The sequence below is a fragment of the Nuphar pumila genome, chromosome 5, assembly GCF_984573655.1.
Source record: "Nuphar pumila chromosome 5, dmNupPumi1.hap1.1, whole genome shotgun sequence".
In the NCBI taxonomy this organism is placed as follows: Eukaryota; Viridiplantae; Streptophyta; class Magnoliopsida; order Nymphaeales; family Nymphaeaceae; genus Nuphar; species Nuphar pumila.
In genome coordinates this window covers 122,623,208-122,643,989 of record NC_143253.1, presented here as the reverse complement: position 1 = coordinate 122,643,989, position 20,782 = coordinate 122,623,208, and the positions used below count along the sequence as shown (strand labels likewise).

General features: G+C 37.9%; 1 protein-coding gene across 1 annotated transcript in view; it reads left to right on the top strand.

The window, feature by feature from the left end:
* The window catches only part of LOC149838469 (uncharacterized), a 56,965-nt gene extending 37,520 nt beyond the window's left edge, over positions 1 to 19,445 (top strand). The window contains exons 8-14 of the mRNA XM_090006606.1: positions 15,167 to 15,210; positions 15,824 to 15,955; positions 16,028 to 16,105; positions 16,427 to 16,509; positions 16,662 to 16,784; positions 18,726 to 18,786; positions 18,857 to 19,445. Of these exons, the coding sequence (XP_089862732.1) occupies positions 15,167 to 15,210; positions 15,824 to 15,955; positions 16,028 to 16,105; positions 16,427 to 16,509; positions 16,662 to 16,784; positions 18,726 to 18,786; positions 18,857 to 19,027 (692 nt within the window). The 3' untranslated portion in view covers positions 19,028 to 19,445. The remainder of the gene's footprint in view (positions 1 to 15,166; positions 15,211 to 15,823; positions 15,956 to 16,027; positions 16,106 to 16,426; positions 16,510 to 16,661; positions 16,785 to 18,725; positions 18,787 to 18,856) is intronic.
* Positions 19,446 to 20,782: the final 1,337 nt, after the last annotated feature.

The window sequence follows — 20,782 nt, the reverse complement described above, 5'->3', positions numbered from 1 at the left end:
AGGACCCCAAACATCCGAATGAACTAATTCAAAAGGTCTTTTTGACACAAATGTTCTTTTTGGAAATGGGGTTGATTTCATTTTTCAAAAAATACAACTCTTGCAAACAAAATGTTTCTCATTACAAAATTTCTTTCCAAAGGGAAAGGAGTACATTTTTGAGAAGCTTGGATGTCCAAGTCTTTGATGCCAAGTTTCTATATTTTTATCTTGGACATGATTACAAAATGAGTTAGTAGGGAGTTTCAAATTGGTCATGTAGTAGAGATCTCCCCTCCTATGGCCTTGCCCAATCCGCTTCCCGGACTGAAGATCCTGTATAGAGCAATGCTTGGTTGAGAAGGAGATTTCACATCCATGATCACATATTTGAGAGACAGATAAAAGATTTAAATTAAGTTGAGGTACTACTCTTACATTTGGTACAAAAAAATCTTTTGAAAAATCTAAGGTTCCAAAACTTTTAACTTGTAAAGAGGTACCATCGGCGGTGGAAACAAAAGAATTTTTGGAGTTGCTACATACATTGGATAGTCCATTTTCAATAGGGGTCATATGAAAAGATGCTCCAGAGTCAAGAATCCAAGAAGGCGTACCTGGAGGAGAAGAAGAAGCAATGGCGGCTCCCAAAGTTGATGGCGACTTGAGTAGAATTTGAAGTGCTTCGGATAGTTGAGCAAGGGAGAAGGACTCTTTCCCTTTCATTGGCTCCTCCTTCTTTTGTGGGATTTCTTCAATAATAGCAACTTTACCTTTTGGAGGTTCATTTATCTTTGGACAATTAGGTCTTATATGACCCGGTTCTTGACAATGATGACAAATGGCTTTCCTATAATTGCCATTATAGTTGTTTTGCCTCCCAAAGTGTGGAGGCTTGTAGGCTTTCATATGATTGCCGGGTTTAGACACGGCAAGAACTTCATCTCCTCCTTTAATCATGCCAAGACGTGTTTCTTCTTGGCATATTTCGGCTATGGCATCTTCCAATGGAAGTGGTTTCGATCTATGAAGGAGGGAGGACCTAACTTGTTCATATTCGGGCCTAAGCCCATGTAAAAATTGGAAAAAGTGTTCTTTCTCCATTTGTTCTCTTCTCATTTCTACATCTTCACTTGATACCCATTTGGGTTCAAGAAGGGATAGCTCATCCCATAAAGGGCCAAGAGTGCTATAGTAATCTCTTACACTCATTTCACCTTGCTTAATGGTACGCATTTTTTCTTGGATAAAGAATTGACGAGCAAGGTCTTTTTGGGTATACATACCTTTCATAAAGAACCATGCTTCATTTGCTAGGCGGAATTTAGCAATATTGGCGCAAATCTTTAGCTCCACGTTGTTCATGAACCATGCAAGAATTTTTGCATGCTTACTTTCCCAATCTTCTACCTTGGATTTGTGATCTTCAATAGCCTTCATGCGAGCATTTCCTTCTAGAGCTTTTTCTTGATCACTATCAATTTTCGTAAGTTGAAGTTGAGGTTCCCTAATGGTGCCCATAACGTATCCCCAAAGCTTTTTACCTTTGAGGTTGTTCTCCATAGCGGCGGCCCACATCATGTAGTTAGTACCATTGAGCTTGAAGGAGAGATCAATCTTTTGTTCTCCTTCCATTATATAATCAAGAATGGAGGACAAACAAAGAGAGATAAAACTAGACAACTAGCAAAATGAATCAAGAGCACAACCAAGGCTCTGATACCATGTAATGAAATATGCGGAAAAAAAATGTATGTCCTACAATGAACATTCACACATAGAAATCAAAGAACAAGTCCAAAAGAGAACATACACAAAAGCCAATAATGGCTAGAAAGCATAAAATCTTATAAATGCACTAAAGGGCTTGAAGAAGCCACACATTACAAAGGGGGAGACCCCACTTATTTATAGGCAAGAGAGGAGTGAGAGAGGGTTAGAGAAGAGAGAGGGAAAGGCACCATTGGGAGACCCAACAAGGTGTCGTTGGGCTCCCAACGGTCACAATTGTGACCGTTGGGGGCCCAACGACTCCTTGTTGGGCCCCCCAATGAAGGTGCATTTAATGCACAAAAAGGAAAAAAGAAAAAAAGAAAAAATAAGAAAAAGGAAAAGAAAAGAAGAAGTAAAAAGAGGAAAAAAGACTATATTGCCCCTATTGGGCGATATTACAGAAATACCCCTTATCGGGTATGAGTGAATATACTTATATATATATTTATATATATATATATAAATATATTGATTACATGTATATTTTAACATGTACTTGTTAGATTCTTCATTGTATGCATGGAATAGACAAATCGAGAAATAGGATATGGCTCTTGGATGGTCTCTAATGGAGAATAATGTGGTATATTTCAAAGATTTCAATCTAAATCCACTCATGAGAAATCTGTGTTACTTGATGCTAATGTTAAAATATGTATCTATCTATCTATCTATCTATATATGATTATGTAATTTGTATTTCTCATCAGGGGCATTTTGGTCTTTTCACTCTTGTAATAGGTACTGTCTATTAGGGGACAGTTTTGTCTTTTTCATTTATTCTTATGTCCTTTAAAATGTTGTATGAGGGTTCTATAGTCAAAAGACCATAGAGTTGTTGGGAGCAATCCCAATGATTCTATTGGGAGCTCCCCAAGGTCCCCACTTGTATATATAGGGGTTGTTTGCCTCATTTTGTGATTCATGCTTTTGCTAAGCATGTTGGTGATCAATACATTAATATTTTTTATCTCTTTGTGTTCTTGTTATGATCTTTGAAGCTTTTGTATGCACTTTATGCTTGTGTTGTGCCTTAGTGGACCTGTGTATGTGTTTGTGCACATTATATTTCTTGTTTCTGTTTGTTTCATTACATGGTATCCGAGCTATAGTGTTCTTGGACCTTTGAAGAGTGACCATCACGTGATCGTGTTTGTGGGAAACTGCTTTGTGTGTTCGTGGTGCTCAGGAGGACGTGATTCACTACATCATTCTTTCTCTCTCTCTCTTCTAATCTTTCTCATAGAGCACAATTCCAAGATCGATCTAGCTTTCAAATTAAATGGATCAAACTACATGATGTGGGCCTCCACTATGGAGAACCTTAAAGGAAAAAAGCTTTAGGGATATGTGATGGGCACTATTCCCGAACCTCAACTTGTGCTCACAAAAGTTGGAGATCAAGATAAGGCTCTTGAAGGAGATGATCGTGCCAAAGCCATTCGTGACTATCAAGCAAAAATAGAAGATTAGGAGGGTAACCATGTCAAGATATTTGCATGGTTTATGAACAATGTTGACATTAAAATATGTGCCAACATTACAAAGTTTAAAAAGGCCATTCTAGGCCTGACAACAATGTAAGGACCTATAAACCTCCACACTATGGGAGGCAAAATAACTATAGTGGAAGAAAAATTGATATTTGTCACTTTTGTAATGAACCAGACACATCAATCCGGTTTGTCCAAAACTCAATGGTACTTTTAAGAACAAAGTAACTTTCATTGGGGAATCCACACTCAAGATGGAGAAGACAAGCAAAAAAAGAATCCTTAAAAATACTTCATCTCTCTCTCTCAACTCGGGAGCATCTTTTCATATGACCCCTCATGAAAACTCTCTTTCCAATATATAATTTTTTTCTATGTTTAAACCGCGATGGGACTTTAAAAATCAAAAGTATTGGAAACTTAGACACAAAAACTCCTCAATTTCTTTGTTCCAAAAGTTAGAATAGTTTCCAAAACTCAACTTAAATCTTTTCTCAGTTTCTCAAATATCCGACCATAGATGTGAAATCTCTTTCTCATCAAAAGGTTGTACCATGCAGGATCTTCAGTCGAAGAAGCGGATTGAGCAAGGCCATAGGAGAGGCGATCTTTACTATATGATTTTTTTTGTCTATTCCTCCTTCTAAGTCATTTTGTAATTATGTCCAAGAAAAAGATATTGAAATTTGGCATAAGAGACTTAGACATCCTAACATTTCAAAGATGTATCTTTTTTGGAGACTTGTTGGAATGAAAAGGATATTACTTGTAAAGATTGCATTTTTGGGAAAATGAAATATATACCGTTTCGTTATAGAACCTTTGTTTCAAAGAGACCTTTTAAGTTGGTGCACTTGGATGTATGGGACCTTCTCCGGTCATATGAAAGGGTGGTTACTCTTATTATATTTTTTTTATTAATGACTTTATAAGATATGCATGACTCTAATTAATTTAAAATCGGATGCAATCTCTTTCTTTGAAGAATTTCATATGATGATTAAAAATCAATTTCAAAGTGTTATTTTAATTTTTAGATCCGACTCGGGAGGCGAATATATGTCAAATGATTTTCAAGATTATTTAAGGAAAAATGGTATTTGTCATCAAAGCTCATCCTAGAACTCCTCAACAAAATGGGTTATCGAAAAGAAAATATAGACATATAATGGAAACCGCTAGAACCCTACTTATTTATAAAAATGTTCCTAAGAAATTTTGGGCAAAAATCGTTTTGAATTCAACATACTTGATAAATATAATGCCTTCTTCTTTGCAAAATGTTTCTCAATTTGAAAAATTGTTTAAAATGTCTCTCGATTTCAAAAGACTACATATTTTTTGTTGCAAATGCTTTGTGCTTTCCCATAAAAGGGATAAGTTATCACCAAAGTCCATTGAATGTGTCTTCATCGGATATGGTAACAATAAAAAAGGATATCGATGTTTTGACTCTAAAAACAACAAACCTTATGTATCCAAAGATATTACCTTCTTGGGAAATGAAAATGGATTTGATAAAGATAATAATAATAATAATAAAGAAAAAGCAAACTATGCATTTATTTGATCTCTCGCCAAGGCAAGAAATTGATTCTTGTGAATAAAATGATTATGAGGTAAATTGCGATGATGCTTTAGATAATAATGCTTTTGATGAGAATCACAATAGTGGTTCTTTAGAATTATCTTCTGTTAATTACCACTTAGTAGAAAACCCTTCTCAAAATATTCGATGAGTAATGTGCATACACTAAGATCACCCCGAGTGTAGGTTGGGATTTTGGAAGTCCCCTGTAGTGCAATGTCTTGCACGCAAAAACAAACAAGAATGAAAAATATGCACACATAACCTAAATATGAGATTCTGGGTATACCTAAAAGACAGTATATGTTACCGGTTTCTTGGGATACTGGGTATACCTGATAACAATATATGTTACTGGTTTTCCAGGGTTCTGGGTACACCTGAAGGATGATGTATGTTACCGGACCCATGGTCTACCTTGGAGAGGGTAGGTGGTACAAGCTCCGTGGGACAATTATGTTTTTGTGAGAGCTATGCGTCTCACCCGGTCCCCAGTCCTCGGAATTAGGGGGCCAGGACTACCAGTGTGTCTTAGGTGGTAGATCAAAGTCTTTTGCAAAAGTGTCCAGGGTGCATCCTAATTCTTGTTCTAGCCACTAGGGAGTTCTCTCTCGGTCACAGACCGTTCCCTTTAGATATCTGTATGGCTAGTCATACGAGTTATTAAATAATAGACCCCCGTATGATCTCTATCTGATACGATGTCAAATGCATGTGCGTACCCACAGGGTAAGTAAAATATAAACATAAAACTTTACTGTTTTCTTGTATAGTTTTTTAGTGCACTTCTTGTAGGTCTTGTAATAATTCTTAGAAATTACAGTAACAAGTGATTTCTGTAAAAAATGTGACTGTATCTGGTACGTTTCATCATTGTCTAGTAAAGTAGAAACCATGCTTGTCTTAGTAATAATTTCCTTCTTAGCAAGTTATGTTGCTTGAAATTTTATATTAATGATACTTGAAACATGTTGCACATATTTGTACGCAGGACACTGAGCACAACATATGAATATAATGCTTCTTACGCAGACAAGGGAGTTTGACCCTTTCTGCATTAATATTTTTCAGGTAGCGAGTAAGTGGAGAAATCACGTGTGTCACTGCGAGAGTAGCCATGTGATCTTATTCTTCAGTGATCGTGTTTAGAACTCTGATTAGTCTAATTACTGTTGCATTTATGAGTTGTAATAAATGAACAAATTACTTTCTTTAATGAATGAAAAGTTCTTTAGTACTCTCTGTTTTACCCTGTAATTCGCCCGACTATTAGACTGGTCACTTCCGCTATTTAAAAAAAAAAATTACCAAAATTTTTCCGTCCAAATTGTTGGGGCGTTACAACTTTATTTGAGCTTCTTCCATAATCAGTAGTGCTTCTTCAAAGTGAGGAGGCTTATAAGCTCTTGTGTGGTTTCTGGGCCTTGACATAGCAAGCACTGATTTTTTGTTTTTGATAGAGGAGGGTTTCTTCAATCTATTCTCTTTCGTAGTTAGTTCCCCTAATGTTTCAACTATGGAAGGAACACCTCTACAAAGAAGGGTCAAATTAGTGCCTTCAAATTCAGGTCTAAGCTCATTAATAAATTGGTAGAAATGCTTCATTTTGATTTGATTTTCAAGGAGTTCTACGTCTTGAGGGCATTGCCACTTAAGCTCTAAAAGAATCAATTCATCTCAAAGAAGAGAAAAAGCATTAGAATATTTCTTAATGCTGATTTCTTCTTGGGTCATGGTTGTAACTTTATTTTGCACATTACATACTTGAGCTACATATCCTTAAGATATTTTTATGCATCACTAGCAAAATCAATTTTTTTCAAACTCGAGCTCTTCATGATGTTAACACTATTGATAAGCCATCCAATAATCTTTGAATGACCCATCTCATATTTGGCAACGACTTTAGACATTTCATCTCCTTAAAGCGCTACTTCCTTGCCATTCTCGATCTTGGTGAGCATAAACTTGGGTTCTCTTTTAGTACCATCAACCAAATCCTATAAACCTTTTCCCTATATTTTATGTTTTACCATGGATGCTCACATCACATTGTTTCTATCTTTGAGTCTCACGGGAATGGACATGACAACTTCTTTATCTTCCATTTTTCTAAAGAAGAGATAGATAGAGAGAGAACTATAAAGAGAGAAGATAGAATAGAAGCAAAGTATTCTGAAGATAGAATAGAAGCAAAGTATTCTTTGGACACCACAAGCCTACAATCACACGATCCACGCTCTCACGTTCATACGAACATGTTTCTCAACCGATGGCTCTGATACCATATAATGAAACAAGAAAAATAGAACAAGAGAGTACCTCTTATGAGCTTATAATAACACAAAGACCACTTATGGGTCAACACAAAAACACATGCACATAGGCCACTTAGGGGCCAAGAACACACTAAAAATATAAGAATTTATATACTCAAAATGCTTGAGAAAGCACTAATTTACAAGAAGGGAATCACCCCTATATATACACAAAGTCACATACATAGAGCCATTGAGACTCTTCCCAACGGCTAGAATAGAGTTGTTGGGGAGGTCCCAACGACTTTAAGTCCCTTTTCATAAATTCCCTTAACCCCAATCTTATTTACTAAGTTACAAAAAACAATAATAAAAATATAAAAGACTATTGTGACCCTAATGGGCACAACCTATTACAATATTATGAAAAAACTAAAATACCCCTAATGGGTATGATTTATTACAAATATATATATATATATATATATATATATATATATATATAGAAAATACATATATATTCTAGAAAAGCGTACAAAGCACATAGAGATGGACTGTCATTGTGTTCGTGATGAATATCTACGTGGAACTATCGAATTGCCGTATGTCACATTTGAGCACCAACTTGTAGATTTTTTCACCAAAGCTCTTCTTGCACCTCGGTTCATTTTTTTTTCTCAACAAACTTTCGGTGATCCCACCATAAGTTTGAGGGGGAGTGTTAAAATATGTATCTATATAGTTATATATATCAATATTTCTGATTATGTAATTTGTATTGTTCATCAGCATTTCGGTCTTTTCACTCTTGTAATAGGTACTGTCCATTAGGGGGCAGTTTTGTCTTTTGCATTGATTTTTTTGTTATTTATTTTTGTCCTTTAAAATGTTGTATGAGGGCTCTATGGTCAAAAGACCATAGAGTCGTTGGGAGCAATTCCAACGGCTCTATTGGGAGCTCCCCAAGGTCCCCACTTGTATGTATAAGGGTTGTTTGCCCCATTTTGTGATTCATGCTTTTGCTAAGCATGTTGGTGATCAATGCATTAATATTTTTTATCTCTTTGTATTCTTGTGAAGCTCTTTGAAGCTTTTATAAGCATTTTGTGCTTATGTTGTGCCTTAGTGCATTTGTATTGTCCCTTAGTGGACTTGTGTATGTGTTTGTGCACATTATATTTCTTGTTTCCGCTTGTTTCATTACAGCTAACACAAATGGTGCTGGAAAACATATTGATGATAAGGGTTAATGTGCTATACTATGTAGTCTCACATGGCCTTTTAGCTACCAATGTTTGTACTGCATTAATATTTGATTAACATGCCTTTTCTGTCAGTCTTGAATGTAAACTTTTTTGAAGACTAATCTCTGTTATACTGGCTACTCAGTTTTTGGTGCATATTTTTTGTGTTTTTCCTCCAAGAGAATGGGAAAAGTTAGATAAATATATAAAATGTGGTTTTTTGGATGTGATCTTAGGAAATGGTGTATGTTCAGTATTTAGTATGTATCTAGGCATGTTATCTTCAATGACGATCTACTTTTTTTTGGGTACTAGAACAACAACAACAACTACGCCTTCATCCCAAAACAATTGGGGTCGGCGATATGAACCAAAAAAGAAAATCATTCTGGGTCTTCCACATGAATCCTTCTCCTCCAATCATTTCTATCCAATGCCATGTCCTCGGTGAGGTTCAAAGCATTCATAACCTTTCCTATCATCTTCATCCATGTCTTCCTAGGCCTACCCCGACCTCTTTTAACTAATATATTTTCCCATTTCTCCATCCTTCTAACTGGAGCATCATTAGGCCTTCGCCGAATATGCCCAAACCACCGTAAACGATTCTCTCTCATCTTATTTTCAATGGGTGCAACGCCTAACTTCTTACGTATCTCCTCGTTTCGAATCTTATCTTTTATTGTATTTTCACACATCCATCTAAGCATACACATCTCAACTACACTCATTTTTTGAATATGATGTCTCTTGGCAGCCCAACATTCTGTACCATATAGTAAAGCGGGCTTAATAGTCGTCCTATAAAACTTTCCCTTCAACCGCAGTGACATTCTACGATCACACAACACTCCAGTTGCACTTTTCCATTTCATCCACCAAACCTTTATCCTATGATTTACATCTCCATCAATTTCTCCATACTTTTGAATGATAGATCCCAAATATTTGAAACAATCATCCACCGGTATTTCTTGCTCACCAAGCTTCACTACACTCCCATCACTACTTCGTTGCTTACTAAACCGACATTTCATATATTCTGTCTTACTCTTATTCAACTTAAAACCTCTTGCTTCCAATGTCTGTCTCCATAATTCTAACTTAGCATTAACCCCAACTCTAGACTCATCAATCAAAACAATATCATCAGCAAACAACATACACCACGACACATTTTCTTGAATTGATCTCATAAGCTCATCCATCACTATAGCAAATAGGAAATGGCTTAAAGTAGATCCTTGATGTAACCCAACCGTTATAGGAAAATTGGTTGTCACCCCTCCACAAGTGCGGACATTGGTTACTACTCCTTCATACATATCTTTAATTATACTAATGTCATTGAGAGAAACACCTTTCTTCATCATTGTCCACCAGAGAACGTCCCTAGGTACTCTATCGTATGCCTTCTCCAAATCAATAAAAACCATATGCAAATCTTTGTTCCTCTCTCTATTTCTCTCTATAAGTTGTCTAAGAACATGTATAGCTTCCATAGCTGATCTAGAGTTGCTAAAAAATGCAAACATAATTATTCCTTTTTAATTCTATTTCCTATCGACAACACTCAAGATTGTGCCCAAAGTTGCCAATCGAGGAACCGGGAAAGGGAAGGAGGAGCGGGAAGTGAGGCACTTTAAAAATTTTAGGAAGCAGAAAGTGTGAAATCACTTGGAAACAAAACAGAAATCATCTAGGAAGTGAGAAGCGAAGCGAACCGAAAGCAACATAGGAATCAAACCAGAATCTAAGGAGATACAAAGAAGAAAGCGACCTAAGATTTGAGTGGAAAGCGAATAGGAATCGAGCTTTCCTGGTATTGGGTTTAAAAAAAATTATTAAAAGCTAAAACTGTCTAAGCCCCCCCCCCCCACACACACACAAAAAAAAAGAAAAAAGAAAAAAAAAGGAAACTCACTTCCCGATATTGATAAGCGAGTGGGAAGTGAGCTTCCCAATATTGGGAAGCGTGCTTCTCAATTAAAATGGTCGCTTCGCCGTACGTTTCGAAAGCGCTACATTTCACGCTTTCGAAATGCATTTTGGGGAAGCACACTTTCCCATGTTCTAGCATTTTCGGTAACCCTGTGACACATAAAACTTGATGCATATTTAGACTATATTTGAAGGTTTCCTGGTCAAACACTTCTATTTCTTGAGGACAAGATGTAACGTCCCAAAATTTCAAACTTGCGAACCTTTCAAAAAACAGGCAATAGACTAGAAAAAATCTCTTTCCTTTTAGAGTTTGTTTATGAAATTAGCGGAAGACTATTCTTTTGTTAAATTCAGAAAGGCAAGCTGACAACTTTGGGCACGTTAGCTAAAAGAACCAAAACTCACAATCCATGTTACTTGCAAAACACTTGAAAAAGTCACTTTCATTAAAAGAAGTACCCAAATAGTACAAAATTCAGATATCCCAAGGAAAATCCGTTACAAAACTCAAAAACATCCAGGACGCGAGCTAAGAGCAGGAAGAAGAAATCTTGAAGACATCTTGCCATCGTGCCATCACCCGTGGTGTACCTAATCATCACCTGTACCCATAAAATGGGTTAATTTCACGAAAAACTAGTAGGTGCACAAGAGAGACTATAGGAAACTGAATTAAGAGCATTTAATTAAGCATGCTAAGCAGTTTAAAAGAGATCAACAGTTCAAAGCAGGTAAGTAGTTCAAAGCAAGCATTGCAGCTGTCAAATGCAACATGACGATTCATTTGATCGTAAGCTGTGAACTACCACGCAACTAGCAAGTCTTATGACCCATCAACCAGTGTGAACAAACTTATGTTTCGATATTACTGGCCTGCGGGTACACGCAGACAAATCATAGAAACAACTGAGACTAGTTCGGGCGTCTGTTATTCTATGTATTTTCAATAACCCGAATAGCTAGTTGAGTCCGCTCTTAAGGGGACGACTTTAGCCGAGAGAGGATTCCCCAAAGGCAGGTACTTGGCAACAGATGCATCCAACTTCTGCAGAAGTCCATGTGATCTACCACCTAGGATAATGTCTGGTAGTCTCTTCCCCTAACTCCAATGACTGGGGAGGCCAGATCTTTGCCAGTGGGGTGGTTATTAACAACATGTCCATTGGAGTGTGTACAACTCTGTCCTCTCCCTTGACAGACTACAAGAAGCGAATGAGTGTGTCAGGAGTAAATTAACTGACGACTCATTCTATATGCTCTGGTCTTTTGACCAAATGGGCATCTTACCTGTGAAGGCATTCCCATTTTTATGTGTTTACAACATTGTGCATTTAGCACTGTTTGAGGTCGCACGACCATCTCATCCGATCATCGCAGTACTAGCGTGTAGTGCACGACTACAAGTACTCTAGGATGAAAGGGGTATAGTTCCTCAATAGGAGCCTCAACAAAAGTGTTTCACAAAGATGTAATGTTTCTCAAACTTTACTTTTGACATTATTTATCTTTTGAAACAACCAACAGCTTGTGCCAACATTTGGCATGCGATTTTTTAGAATTTCATCCGCTATCGTGGTATCTATATGCCTCGCATGACTCGATACCAGCTTCGATGAATGGGATATGGGTTTCTCAACAGAACCCCCGCTAAGCAGTTTGCTCAAGCCCTAATTTGGGGTTACCCGAGATATGTCGGGTAGACGAACAAAACTAGCCAATACACATTCTTCCAAATACTTTAATTTGGGCAATCTTTGATGCTTTCGCGCAACTCCATAAATTCTCAAGTCTACTTTACAGGACTGCTCACTCGAAAAGCCAGGATCCCTGCTATGGATCCCTCTCCTTAGACGAGGGTGTATCATTAATCTCCCTACTCAACTTTTGTCGCAAGAGGGAGAGTGGTAAATGCCTCTTGCATCCTCCACGAGGATGCCTTTTATAGAACATGCAATGAGCGAAAACTTGAGCGTCATCTGCAATGACAAGACAATAACAAAACATTTGCAAAAGCAGGAGCCTGGGCGCAAAGCACGGCGGCAAAGTAAAGACATGACAAAAAGTAAAGGACAAGGATCACAAAACTGTGTCCTTGAGTTAAATGCGTACTCGTATAAATATATATATGCATATATATTTATTTAATTATCCTTTTTAGTTAATTGAACTCAATTCAATTGTCTAAGTCCTCCGTGCAATTTTTCCCTACCTTGGAGAGTTGCGAGCTTGTTGGCGTCTGCGAGTGTAAGCGATGGACGGCTCGGGTCGCAGGGCACGAGCGGGAACCGTCGTACGAGTTGCAAAAGCAAGACATTAACATGCTATCTCAATCAGAAAGGTAGAGAGGACAGGGGCATTGCCGCTGTCCTGACGTGAAAGAAGTAGAGGCAGGGACATCGTCCCCCTATGAACCTGTTGAACGCGAAAAACAGGAAGGAACGGGGGCTGCACCCTTGCCTAATGAAGGCAACGAGGGAGGCAGGGGCTTCGCCTTGCCTGCCGGAAGAGCAAAGAGGCAGGGGCCAAGCCCCTACCCGTTAGCACAAAGGGAGATGCAGAGGGCTTTACCCCTGCCTACTAGAAGGAGAAGAAGGCGCAAGGAGGGGGCTCGGCCCCTCCCTCGCCAAACTTAGGGTGCAGGGAGGGGTTTCGGTCCCTCCCCTGTAAAAACGAGGGCACAGGGAGGGGCTTGGCCCCATCCTTGCCAAAAGGTACTCAGGGAAGGGGCTCGGCCCCTCCCTTGCATACAGGGGGTACAGGGAGGGGGCTCGACTCCTTCCCTATTGCTGGAGGGTGCAGGGAGGGGGCTTGACCCCTCCCCTCCCCAATAGAGGGAGCAGGGAGGGGCTCGACCCCTCCCTTGCCGTCAAAGGGAGCAGGGAGGAGGTTGGGCCCCTCGCCTGCTAAAGGTGTAGGGAGGGGGGTTTGACCTCTCCCTTGGCCGCATGGTGCAAAGGAAGGGCTCGGCCCCTCCGTTGCCAGAAGGAGACGCAGGGAGGGAGCTTGTCCCCTCCCCTGCCTACAGAGGGCATCGGGAGGGGGCTCGTTCCCTTCCTCGCTAAAAGGGGTCACAGGGAGGTGGCTCTGCCCTCCCTTACGATTTAGGGTAGCAGGGAGGCGGCTCAACCCCCCTCCCTGCGCAACAGAGAGGTGAGGGAGAGAAAACAAGAGAAGGAGAGGAGGAGGAGGTGCGTACCTGGAGGTCGTCGGCGTCGCCATCGGCGTTGACAGACAAGCGAGAGAGAAACAGAGAGGGGAAAGAGGCGGTGGTGAGGTTGCCGGCGCGAGGTCTCCGACGTGCAAACACGAGAGGGGGTCGGGAGGAGAGAGAGAGAGAACGGAAGAGCAGAGGGGAAGGAGGTTTTGAGAAACCTCCCTCCTTTGCCTCGCTGCCTTTAATAGGCAGAGAGAGAGAGAGAGAGAGAGAGAGAGAGAGAGAGAGAGAGAGAGAGAGAGAGAGAGAGAGAGAGAGAGAGAGAGAGAGAGAGAGAGAGAGAGAGAGAGGCGGTGGCCTCGGGTCGGGTCCGGGTCCAGATCCAACCCAAATCCAAGTTTTTTTTTCTGGGTTTTACACAAGATAGAAACACAGTCATATGCATGTGATCCAAGTGTATTGTTTGACTCTCCTCTTTATGTTCCCTTCTTTTGTTTCACCATAAATCTTTCTCACCATTGTGCTTTAGTGGCCTTGATGAGATGGTTACATCAAATGGAAGTATTCTTGGAGAAGAACTTTTCTATACTTACCCGACATGTGCTTAGATTAGAGTCGGCAAACGAGCTGACCACTCGTGACTAGCTCTGTGTTAAGATGGATGTACTTTTTTATGTATATATATTAATATATATATATATATATATAATATCTTCATATATATTATATATAGTATGTAAATATATATATATATATATAAATAATATTACATATCTTAGTCAACCTAGTTGGACTAGCTCCAATGGCTAGAAGGGCTTCTCCTTCTCTCCTTTACTCTCTCTCTTCTCCCTTCTTTTCTCTCTCTCTCTATATATATGGGTGGGTGTGTGCCTTTGTAAGGTGAGAGAGTGATGGGTAGTTTTAAACTTTTTTGTGTGTTTTTGAAGGAGCCCTTCTAGCCATTGGAGCTAGTCCAAGGGCTTGAATTAGTCAACCTAGGTTGACTAAGATATATATATATATATATATATATATATATATATATATATATATATATATATATAGATAGATAGATAGAGAGAGAGAGAGAGAGAGAGAGAGAGAGAGAGAGAGAGAGAGTACATCCATCTTAACACAGTTCATCTTGATTATTATCTTCAGTATTGTAAGGTAGTCCATCGAGGTGAGTATGGGCCTGTTTTATGCACCTATCAATCTTAACCAGCTGAGTTCAAACAAGTGTGACTCCTTTCAATAGAACTCAATTATGCTTGTTAAATTTTACAAGCAGGTTAAGGTCTATATTTTTATAAGTCGTGTTTACCAAATGTGCATGTTAGCAATTGAGGTTTGTGGTTTTTAGTTAGCTATATAAGTGGCACATATTCTGTACGAGGATACTACTACTTTTTGCTTAAAACTTAAATGAGCGTAAACTTTTAATGATCCTATCTCAAGCTCGGCACTGGCTTATGTAACTAAACTCGCTCATTGCTGACCTCCAGCATCCGTTCTATTGCTCTCTACTTTTGTTCTATCATATCTCAATTTTGACCTCTATTTATGTATCTGATGTTTATAAAGAGAAAAAAAAGTGTCATATTTGCAATGCACATCTTTTTGCTAATTCCTTTGTGAAGGACATTTTGCTCTGATTGGTGTTTCTAATTTAACATCTTTGTTAAGGCTTTTGGGCAATTCATATTTACATAAGCTGCCGTTGTGTATTTTAGGGACAGGGAAGACATCTTGTGCTCGGGTAATTGCTAATCAAGCGGTGCGTGCTTTATAGTTCATATTTAATTATTATTTCTTGTTATGTTTAATATTCAGTATTTTCTTTTCAATGTATAGAGCTTTGGATTCCTCTGGGTTTTCATTTACTGTGAGATGTTTCTCTTCTAGGGTGTTTGAGCATACTGAATAACCATAGTGTCTAGGATTTACTTGCTTTTTAATGTAGGGTTTTCATCTGATGTGAGATGCTTCTCTTATAGAGTTGAGTGGTCGGGCATACTGCATAATCCTCAGTTGTATAAAGTTATAAACTAGCCATGTACCTTGGCTGTTTTTGTTTGAACAATGCTTTGGTCATTATCAGGTCTTCAATTGTATGTTTATCGATTATTGTTTGACAGTACTGCTTGCTTGAAACATTGACTTATTGCATGGAATGCCATGAAACAATTAGCAAAAACTGGATAAGTTGCACCGTACTGTGTATTGTGATCGTGTTTCTGCACTTTTTTGGTGGTCAGTGTTGGAGCCAGTACATTGTACCTATTCTGAAGCAACTCACTGATTTAGCGCACAAACTGAACTCGTCTTTTTCAGTTTGTTTCAATTTCGAATTGAAGCATTCTGAATTACAATTTTTTTTCCAATACCAGAGTGTCCCTTTGTTATATGTTCCTCTTGAGGCAGTGATGTCAAAATACTATGGTGAAAGCGAGCGTTTGTTGGGAACTGTGTTCACTCTTGCTAATGAGCTCTCTACTGGTGCTATCATTTTCTTGGATGAGGTAATGTTTGCTACTTCAACATGCATTTTATCTCTCTTGAATGGGCTTTAATGTTGTATTTTATATTTGCAGGTTGATTCTTTTGCTGCAACTCGTGATAGTGAAATGCATGAGGCTACTCGAAGGATTTTATCAGTGCTACTGCGGCAGGTATTCAAGCATAATATTAAACTGTCTCATTTCCCTTTAAAACTCATTTGCTCCTATCAATGCCACTGTATTATGGTTCTGAAATCCTCAACAGTAGAAGGTTGTATGATTAAAATGTTTTCGTTAATTTTAAATTCAGCATTTTCATGTAATGTAGTCAATATTGAAGGTATCATTGGTTCTCTAACATTTCAATCATTTCTCTTTCAATTAATTGATTATATATGCTCCGAGATTAAGGTGGAGTATTTAATAGCACTTGATAACTTTGACCGGCTTCCATCCATAATTGACATTGGGAGATTATCCTTGTAAATGCAGATTGATGGATTTGAGCAGGAAAAGCGAGTAGTGGTAATTGCTGCAACAAATAGAAAGCAAGACCTTGACCCTGCTCTTATCAGGTGTATGAGTGGCTTCATATTTGTATCTGCCTACTGAGAAAAAGTGTCATGGATTACCATTTTGGTGTTTAAAAATAACTGTTTTATCTCTTCTATAGATGGTACCAACTCAGTTCTAAACCATGTGTTGATCTTTTTTTCATTTCTTTTAGTCGCTTTGATTCAGTCATCACTTTTGGCTTGCCTGAGCACCAAGACCGCCAAAAGATAATAGCACAGTATGCGAAGCACTTGAGTAAGGGCAAATTGGCCGAGTTTGCCTCCATATCAGAAGGGTAGGAGTGTTTTTTGCTTTCTTTTTCCCTTTAGTTTCTTGCTGAAGATTTAAAATGTTGAGAGTTCACTTTGTTACAAGTGTTGAATAGTTTTGTAATTCTTCAGTCTGTTGATCTGCAATTCTGCATGCTTCTCTATTTTTACCTGCCGACTTTTGCTATATATTAAGGGTGGCGATGTCTCTTGAGTTATGATGGTTGGTTGGAAATGCACTTGTGTAATGAGCAATAGACGAACCTGTCCTCGATATACTTAAAGAATCATGGTTTAAAGAGTTTATATGTTCCCTCTTCCTTAAGCTGTTCCTGGAGTTACATAGGTCTTGGATGTGGAGCCTTTCTTACTTGAAGCTCATCTAAAAGCTTATCCACCATGTCCTTTTGCCCCACTATGCTTACCTTCAAACTTCTCCTAATGAGATGATAATCACTTTATTCGTATTCAGTCCTCCCATGAAGATCATGATTCATTGATATTGCTGGAGCACTTATCATAATGTTTTCTCAAAGGTAGCAGCCGATACTTCTTTTACAAGTAATAGAAATCACGATGAATCTTTTCTTAGCTTTTATGCGAGGTATATGCCGAGACATGTAACTATGTAGTAACTAGTAACATCTTGGAGCAGTGAGGTTTAAGACTTAAGAAAACAAACCAAAATATATGGAATGCAAGTAACAGTGGAAAAGGCACATAAAGAGTCATTTATGGTTAAGAGCGGAGACATTGCAATGTTCTTATAATTGATTGGTGTTTAGGATATACTGTGCAAAAAAGATTGGTGGATACTGGATACTAATAGGATTAATGCTGCACATTTCAAGTAGGGGTGGGTGTCAAGCTAGTGTCAAACTGTTGCTACAGGCTTGGACAAAGTTCTGCTCTAAATTCAATTGGAACCAGGCCGGATACCTTACCAGGTTGGACACAGGTGACCCACAGCTAAAACCATGCTGCTTGGGCCTGTTGAAAATAAATTAAAACCTTGAGTCTAATCACATCCTCTCCGTTTTTGGCAAAAGATTAGGGTTTGGAACTTTGGATGGTGATGGCTTCTGGAGCCAATCACTATCTGTTTCTGAAGGGAAAGAACTTGCATCAGTATGGCAATGGCATTTGGTGAATAGTCCTACAATATAGCAGATCTCTCTCTCATCCCTACCTTTTGCTTTTAGTTTGTTTGAATCAGCCGACCTTCTCTTTCTTAGGGGGGTAGGCAGAAAATGGTTTATCTATCTTTTCTTCATTCTGGCAACCTTTCCTTGTTTCTTTGGATTGAGGTAGCTAGAAAATGGCCTGGTTTGGTTCAACTTGTCCCACTGAGGGGCTTGCGCCCAGAATTAATGAGACTTGGGCTGACTCCCAGCCTGACAGCTTACTTGGTCAGGTATACACCTATGTACAAGTTTTTTTGTTTTCCTTTGGGTTTGATGACTTGTATAAAGAATTGCGTAATTAGAGACAAATTTAAACTTGATATATTTTCTAGTTTTTGTCTTTGTTTCATTCAAAATAAACAGGTAAAAGGAGTTCAGAATGTTGGAACACCAGATTTCTTCTAGTTCAAAAATGTCAAATAAATTTTTTTGTTCAAGAATGTGCAGTCTCTCTTTTTTGGAAAACAGTGAAAACATTTTACATAATGAAGTTAATACTGAATGGTCAATTTGAAACTTTAGCCGGTAAAAAAAAGCATTGTAGAATGATATAGCTTGAACATTTAGCAAGAATTATCTGTTTTGTCTCATTTTTTGGTCTAATCTTGTTATCAATGATATTAACATTTTGATCAGTAATTAGAAATTGTATCAAGTTCTATCCAAGGATCAAATCAAACAAAAAGTTTTCATTTAACATGGTCACCATGTCTTGCAATGAATTTCATCCTTGATGTGCCTGTGAAAGCCATCCAACTTAAATGGTTCATGGTCTGTCTCCAGAATGTCCGGGCGAGATATTCGTGATGTTTGCCAACAAGCTGAGCGACACTGGGCATCGAAGGTTACAAATTGTTACTTGAGCTTTCTGACTTGAAATTTGATACGGTTCACCAACAGTTTTCTTCTTGCAGATCATAAGAGGCCAGACTCCTGATGGTGTATCAAAAGGCGATCTTCCGCCCATAGAGGAATACCTTGAGAGTGCAATGCACCGAAAGCAGACACTACTCGCCATTACAGAAAAAACCGACCAAAAGCCAAATTCTCATTCTATAAAGCAGCCGATGGCCTTTGCCAGCTGAGAAGAAAATCATGAGGTATACAGTTAGAGTGAGGACACAGATTTTGCATGAGACCCCATAATGCTGCTTGACAAGTGTCCAGTGCACTTGAATGAACCTTGTTTCTAATGGGCATGATCGCTCTCAGTCAAACTGACTTTTGCAATGAATGTCAGTTTGAAATCTTTGTACATTGTAGATGTAGCACACTGCCATATCTTCAGGTTCTCTCACCAACATTTTATTATCACCTGTGAAAAACGTTACAAAACAGATACCTTTATTCTCTAATCGCCTTCTGCTGATCGCAGCTGCTGGAACTTAGAGACGTATTTTCTGATCCATGATTTTTGGCGATGCTAATGCATTTGATAGTTTCTTGAAGGAGTTTGTGATTTGCTAGAATCTGTGTAAAATATTTTTAAAATGTATTTGTTACTAAACGAGCTTGTACGAGCTGAGCTGAACGCTTGCTATACCCAGCTTGAACACTTGCTATACAAGGTCTTGTCGAGCTTTTTTCAGAGTTCAGATGAGCTCGTTTCAGGCCGAGCCATGTGGGGCGCCTTGTTTTGTAGCCCTATTGACGTGAGGCTTCCAAGTTATGTCACAAATATTACACGATTTTGTTGCAATATTTACAAAGTCCAATACATTCCTGAGAATATTGTGTTATTTTTAAAACGAACAATGACTGTACTATATTACAAGAGTAATTTGACCTAATTTCCTAAAAACCTTACAATTTTCGATATTCTCGACGTCCAAAGTCGTAAATATATGACATTGTTAGGACATTTTTACCCTTTGCAATTGCGAATTTAGGTTTTTTTGCAATAAAATTATACCGCTCATCAAATATATACAATACCCATTTAAATAAAGAATCATAGGTTTTTTTATGCGAATTTAGACCTCATGGACTCGCATAAATTTATTTGCGAAATCTCGGAGAAATTGAAACCACCAAAATCTCAAATATCTTACTATTTCACATATATGTTGATATTTTGCATAAATATATTTGTGAAACACGTAACACCTAAATATCTTATTTTTTTGCATATATTGAATGCACTCGCAATGAAGTTATTTGTGAATCTCTAGATATCGCAAATATTAGACTTAAATATTTGCAAAAATATGATAAATATATAATACTTTTTTATTTTTTATGAATTTCTTGAATCATATATAAACTTGTCATGTATTTTCGCATATAACCCAAATAATAATAAATGTAAGCAAATAAACATTCAAATGATTTGAAAGCATATAAACAATGACATTATATACAAATCATTCAACTGTGCTTTCAATTTAAACATTCAAGAGTAGTTTCAGTTTTACATTCAAATCATTTAAACATTCAACGATGGTTTCAGTTTTATATTCAAATCATTTAAACATTCAACAATGGTTTCAGTTTTATATTCAAATCATTTAAACATTCAACAATGGTTTCAGTTTTATATTCAAATTATTTAACCATTCAATTAATGACATTATATACAAATGAATGACAAACAACTTTATATAAAAATTCATTCATAAAAATATTCAAATGACATTATATACAAATTAACGAGTAATCAATGAGTTACAATATTGATCTTCAAATATATACAAAAAAATAAAAAACAATCAAATGAATTTCTATGATTGAGGATACTGTGATTGTCTGGTCGTACCTCCTCGAGGACCCTATTTACATTCTTTAGAAGGCCAGCTTGAGTACAAACCATATTCTTCAGCATGCGTATTTCTTCACGTGCA